Source organism: Diaphorina citri, unplaced genomic scaffold (assembly GCF_000475195.1).
Source record: "Diaphorina citri unplaced genomic scaffold, Diaci psyllid genome assembly version 1.1 scaffold1794, whole genome shotgun sequence".
NCBI lineage: Eukaryota > Metazoa > Arthropoda > Insecta > Hemiptera > Psyllidae > Diaphorina > Diaphorina citri.
Genome location: NW_007379220.1, coordinates 72,703 through 79,164, shown reverse-complemented (window position 1 = coordinate 79,164; position 6,462 = coordinate 72,703). Strand labels below are relative to the sequence as shown.

Genomic DNA, 6,462 nt, shown 5'->3' with positions numbered 1-6,462 from the left:
ATAAAAAGGCTATTGATGTAATTTGTATCGTTGACCATTTTTTAAGAGGTCTAATAGATAGGTGTATGAACCTGTAACTCCTGCGTTCTATTGTCCCGAGGCGAAGGAAGACGGGAGAGAGCCAGCCGTTCTCAGAACGAAGAACTTATCTATGATAAAATCCGCCCCGGGCTGTCATCGAACTCGCGACCTGGCGCTTACTACCCTCCAAGCTAACTGCGCTGCCCAGCTTTATCGCCTAGGCAGGGCTAGGATATCAGCTGTCGATACCTCCCTAATGAAATAAAATTATTTAAAACCGGAACCAGATAAATAATCGGAAAATCGGATAGCTTCCTTTGATAATGATCAGGTTTTGGAATTTCAATCGGGAGTCTTAGCATTGATAAGCAAAATTAAAAAACAAACTTGAATCATCTTCTGAAATTTAGATGATGATTTTGGGGATATGGTTATCAAAGTGGTAACGCGGCGCGGGTGCAATAGTCCTACTTACTGGACTCCGCACACTGGAATTTCGTCAGAAAAGACCCCCATTTCAATGTAAAAGCGGTAACGCGCTTGCTTATCATGCAGAAGATCCCGCGTTCGATGCCCACCATCGACAAAAAATTGTACTTTGTAGGTACCTATAGTACCTACTTAGCTACCTTTGATAATGATCAGGTTTTGGAATTTCAATCGGGAGTCTTAGCATTGATAAGCAAAATTAAAAAACAAACTTGAATCATGTTACACAATGAATTTGGGGATATGGTTAGCTAAGTGGTAACGCGGCGCGGGTGCAATAGTCCTACTTACTGGATTCCGCACACAGGAATTTTGTCAAAAAAGACCCCCATTAACCCCATTTCAATGTAAAAGCGGTAACACGCTTGCTTGTCATGCAGAAGGTCCCGCGTTCGATGCCCACCATCGACAAAAAATTGTACTTTGTAGGTACCTATAGTACCGTTTTTCAATTGTAAATATTTCAAAGGGTTACTATTTGGTGTTTGCGTGTTGACCCAGCACCTAAATGTGTCTCTTCTTGCCCATCTGATGATAGGCATACTTCGGGATGGGCATGCTATGACACAACACAGACCACATGAGTCTAATGTAGCCGTTGTTTCATAGCTACGATCTTACATATTCTTGAGAGTTCATTGCAACGCTCAGTACATTAATTAGACTTACTTTATCGTGGACACTCGTTGCTGTGTTGAAAGCCCAGAATAGGTTAGGTAGTAGAACAGCCGCGGTCCGGGATAAAGTAAGTCTAATCATTGCTACGAAAATAAAAACGGCGGTGAAACACTCATCTTAAAAAAAATCAAGACTAATCAACTTGAATTTTCTGTTGTTTCATAGCTACGATCTTACATATTCTTGAGAGTTCATTGCAACGCTCAGTACATTAATTAGACTTACTTTATCATGGACACTCTGTGTTGAAAGCCCAGAATAGGTTAGGTAGTAGAACAGCCGCGGTCCGTGATAAACTAATCATTGCTACGAAAATAAAAACGGCGGTGAAACACTCATCTTGAAAAAAATCAAGACTAATCAACTTGAATTTTCGTTTAAATGCCTAGGAAAGAATGGCATATTCTTTCATGTATTTCATTTTCTAGTTTGTACTAGTTTCTCTTCTTCCTCATTTTTTACCAGACTTATTGAACTCCCCTCATAAGAAAGACCCTATTTCTTCAGTATTGTAAATTTGATCCAAAGATAAATACACATTAAACTTGTTTCTTGAAATTGAAATGTGTCCTATTTTTTCAAGTTTTTTTTTGACAGAGGGAACTAACTGTAACTGCTAAGGTCTTACCGTTTCGAGAGCGAAGAGAGCAGGAAGACAGGATAGGAGAAAGCCAGCCGTTCCGAGAACGAACCTTATCCGTTCAGGATAAAATCCGTCCCGGGCGGAAATCGAACCCGCGACCTAGCGCTTACTAGCCAGATGCGCTACCTTCAAAGCTAAATAGGCTGGCTACCTAATCTGAACAGACACAAAAATTTTCATTTGGGGAAAAAATGTGTCGTGATGATGTGGACAGGCACTCTTCTCAATCGAAGTGGGACAAGTGGAAACAGAGTCGACCAGCCATCAATCGACGAGATGAATCTATGTTGTCAAGGCAGTGTGGACGGTTCAGTCGACATCGATCGTTGGCGGGTGGCCTAAGTGTGGACAAACCTTTAGGTTTGATAACTAATAATTTTGGTGGTTTTAGGGTTTCATCATCTATTTGTCGTCAAGCTACTCACCTTCTCACATTGACCCAGCCTGAGTTAGGTCTCAACTAGGGGAAATCATGGAGACTGAAGAACGCACATTACAACTCCCACAGAAGCGGTACTATAGGCAACGAGCCCATTCCAATCCAATCGCTGATCATTCCGTAGAATAGTAAGTACCTAGTTATAGTCTGGCTGGGGGACTTTAAACAGGGAGTTTACCAGCCTGAGTTTCCCTTGCTAAAGAAATAGCAAAGATTGAGTGCGAAGGGCATCCACTCGTAAAATTTGTAGTCAAAACCAAATTTCAGCCCAAACCAATCATCCTAGAGGTAAGGCCCGTTGCAAACACACCGGTTTTGGACGACCGATTTTTTACCGGTCGTCCAAATTCCAATAGTGACCGGCACCGACCACCGGTCGGCGTGTGTGCAAGGTCCCATTCCGACGTGTGCTTCACTATTGGCTGATGAAAAATGCCGACCCCGTCTGTACACGGGAAGAGGCGAAGAAAAAGAGGAGGAGTAAGTATTAGGTACCTACTTACCTAGTTACCACTCTTCTTCTTCTCCTCCACTAAAAAAAAGATCAATTTGTTCACCGCCTTTTTATTTCACATCCTTTAGGGCTGTTTGCCCTTACAGCCTTACACCTAAGGCTCTGAGGGGGCTTTTACCTATGAGGAATAACATTTATTTTGCTATTGTCATTTAGAACATTGGTGTTATTTGTTTCAGTCCTCCTTCTCCGAACGACATGGATTGGTCTCCCCTGTATCCCGAACTGAAAGATCCAACCTGTGAGAAGAAAGTAGAATTTGTTGACGTGGGATGTGGGTATGGTGGACTATTAGGTAATTTAGAAGCTTAGAACCCTAATCCTTAAAAAAAATGGTCCCCGCAGTCCCCAAAAAATGGTCAGAAGGCTGATTAAGGCGCCTTTCTTTACTCCTACTGTGTGAACCGATTATTTTCTGATATTTCTAAAGGTCTTTGTATAGGAAAATTCGATGATGAACTACAGACTTGGTAAACTTGTACCTACACGAGTTTTTTTTAGTATTTGACCAAGGTGTAGTTTATTTTTCTTTCTAGATATTTGATAGAGAGAACTGTAAGGTAACTGCTAAGTTCTTATTACCCCAAAAGGGAAGAGAAAGAGGACAGGATAGGAGAAAGCCAGCCGTTCCGAGAACGAACCTTATCTGTTTGTGAAAATCGGACTTGGTAAGCCCTTGCCTAAAAAAATGAGTGGATCCCTCAAAATTGATTTCCCGACCATGACAAGATTATAAAAAAAAATCCCCGCGAATTTTCAAATTTAAACAAGTCCACAGTTTTTTAAATTTTTACAATTTTGCATTTTTTTACAAGAGGCAAGTGGCTGTGGCTGGCAAAAGGCAAAATGGCAAGTGGGGTGTTGAAAATCGGACTTGGTAAGCCCTTGCCTAAAAAAATGAGTGGATCCCTCAAAATTGATTTCCCGACCATGACAAGATTATAAAAAAAATCCCCGCGAATTTTCAAATTTAAACAAGTCCACAGTTTTTTCTGTTTTTATTTTTTACACTTTTGCATAAAACTGTTAATTGCATATTTTTATTTTTTTTTACAAGTGGCTGGCAAAATGACAAGTGGGGTGTCTAGTTGAACTCCATACTACATAGTAATAGAAAAAGTCCTCTGTAAGTACCTACTGAATTCATGTGAACACTGGGAAAAGGCTATTAACTATAAAAAGGTAACCAGTGTGAAGTCTTGGATCCTGTTCCTATTTGTGAGATTCTTCCAATTTTTCCCCTGATTGTCATAGCAACACAATTTTTTTCTGACCCTTCACAACATTCAGAAGCTTTTTGGATATTTTCCAAATGAATCTCTGTGCCTCATTGGACGTGAAAAATCAGGGTTTGATTTCCAGTGGGTTAAAAAATTTGTACCATGTAAAGCAGGTGTGCACAAACTGCGGCCCACCAGCTCCTGTCAATTTTTAAGAAAAAATCAAAAATAAGCCCCTCAATTGGTTTGAGTTGGTATTGATACTTGGTACAAAAACGTATTTTGGACAACAGAACATTTTACCAACTTTACCAAAGTAAGTGTTCATGTTCACTAGTTTCCGTTTGAATATCACAAAAAACAAAGGAGGTAAGAGAGGTCACACCGTTCTTGATCTAATCATCACAAGTTTAGTGAAAACACCATTCTTGGATATCTATTATCTTCACAAGTAACAACACCGTTCTTGATATTATCACCACCCTCGGTTGCATCTTTCTTGATATCACCTTCACAAGTAGCAACACCATTTTTGATATCACCAAAATCCACCGTTTTTGATATAACTTCACAAATGTTCACACTTTTTTCACATTATTTTCACGAGTAACAACACCATTCTTGATATACATAATATCTTTACAACTTTACACCGTTCTTGATATTATCACCACCCTGGGCTGCACCGTTCTTGATATAATACTCTCTCCACTTCATTGTCGGAGCGGGTCCAAACTTTCAATGGAAAAGTCTTCTGTACCAATCGAGAGGCCCCGACTGAATCCGTCCTGTAGAACAAAAGGAAATGCATACTATTAGAATACATAGAAGAAAATATCCTCTCTTTTTTAACAAATTCCTCTTTATTCCTTCCCTTTTTTCCATTTCCCCCTGTTTTCCCCCCTTTGATTTTGTATATTATTTAAAATTTCATGATATCTGGTTAGGATAAAATCCGCCCCCGGAAATCGAACCCGCGACCTAGCGCTTACAAGGCAGATGCGCTACCAATCAAGCTAACTAGGCTGGCGAATTTTTGGATTAAAAATCTGCCCTGGATGAAAATCGCACCGGCGGTGACCTAGCATTTACAAGGCAATCTCCAAAACAAGTTGTACACTTGTAAACAATTCTCCATCAGTATTATACCATCAATATTTGTAAATTTTGGTTTTCAGTAACTCTATCTCCCATGTTCCCCTCTACACTGATCCTGGGTCTATTTTCTGATATTTCTAAAGGTCTTTGTATAGGAAAATTCGATGATGAACTACAGACTTGGTAAACTTGTACCTACACGAGTTTTTTTTTTAGTATTTGACCAAGGTGTAGTTTATTTTTCTTTCTAGATATTTGATAGAGAGAACTGTAAGGTAACTACTAAGTTCTTATTACTCCAAAAGGGAAGAGAAAGAGGACAGGATAGGAGAAAGCCAGCCGTTCCGAGAACGAACCTTATCTGGTTAGGATAAAATCCGCCCCCGGAAATCGAACCCGCGACCTAGCGCTTACAAGGCAGACGCGCTACCAATCAAGCTAACTAGGCTGGCGAATTTTTGGATTAAAAATCTGCCCTGGATGAAAATCGCACCGGCGGCGACCTAGCATTTACAAGGCAATCTCCAAAACAAGTTGTACACTTGTAAACAATTCTCCATCAGTATTATACCATTAATATTTGTAAATTTTTGGTTTTCAGTAACTCTATCTCCCATGTTCCCCTCTACACTGATCCTGGGTCTGGAGATCCGAGTCAAAGTGTCAGATTACGTGATAGACCGAGTGGCCGCTCTACGTTCTCAGAACAAAGGTCAATACGAGAACATTGCCTGCATTCGTACCAATGCCATGAAATATTTGCCCAATTACTTCCGCAAGGCACAGGTAAGACGTTGTTTTGCGAACTGTATTCTAAACAGTCAATACGAGAACATTGCCTGCATTCGTACCAATGCCATGAAATATTTGCCCAATTACTTCCGCAAGGCACAGGTAAGACGTTGTTTTCTTTTTTCAAGATGTAAAAACCAGACTTTAAGGCCCGTCTTGCCAGTCTAGTTAGCTTGGTTGGTAGCGCGTGTGCCTTGTAAGCGCTAGGTCGCGGGATCGCCTCACGCCCCGGGTGAACTTTATTCTGAACAAATAAGGTTCATTCTCGGAACGGCTGGCTTTCTCATATCCTGTCTTCCTTGTTTCTTCGCGTTCGGGACTTTAAGACCTTAGCCGTTATAAAAAAAAAAAATTTGGACCGATTGCAATACTTTCTCATTACCTTGTACAGGTTCCCTATACGTAAGGGTAATAGAAAGTAAAAAGTAGCAAGAGCTTAGCTCCATTTAAGTCACCCCCCGCCTTTTTACTGTCTATTTTTCGTAGTAGTTTGGCTCACTTTAACTATGTAAAGTTTTTTTTTTTTTTTTTCTTTTAAGGCGCTTTAACTCCAGCTAGTAGATCCTTC

General features: G+C 40.3%; 1 protein-coding gene across 1 annotated transcript; it reads left to right on the top strand.

The window, feature by feature from the left end:
- Positions 1-2,224: 2,224 nt before the first annotated feature.
- On the top strand, positions 2,225-6,442 carry LOC103517277 (tRNA (guanine-N(7)-)-methyltransferase-like). Its single transcript, XM_017447399.2, has 4 exons — positions 2,225-2,398; positions 2,964-3,079; positions 5,704-5,996; positions 6,434-6,442. Exons 1-4 carry the CDS (start codon positions 2,304-2,306, stop codon positions 6,440-6,442), a joined length of 513 nt encoding a protein of 170 aa, XP_017302888.1. The 5' UTR covers positions 2,225-2,303.
- The last annotated feature ends 20 nt before the right edge of the window (positions 6,443-6,462 follow it).

Bases quoted from the DNA above. Each gene is read 5' to 3' on its own strand.
- LOC103517277 (XM_017447399.2), top strand. From the start codon at position 2,304: ATGGAGACTGAAGAACGCACATTACAACTCCCACAGAAGCGGTACTAT. The intron at 2,399-2,963 runs GTAAGTACCTAG...TATTTGTTTCAG, and splicing joins GCTGATCATTCCGTAGAATA to TCCTCCTTCTCCGAACGACA. The intron at 3,080-5,703 runs GTAATTTAGAAG...TTTGGTTTTCAG, and splicing joins TGGGTATGGTGGACTATTAG to TAACTCTATCTCCCATGTTC.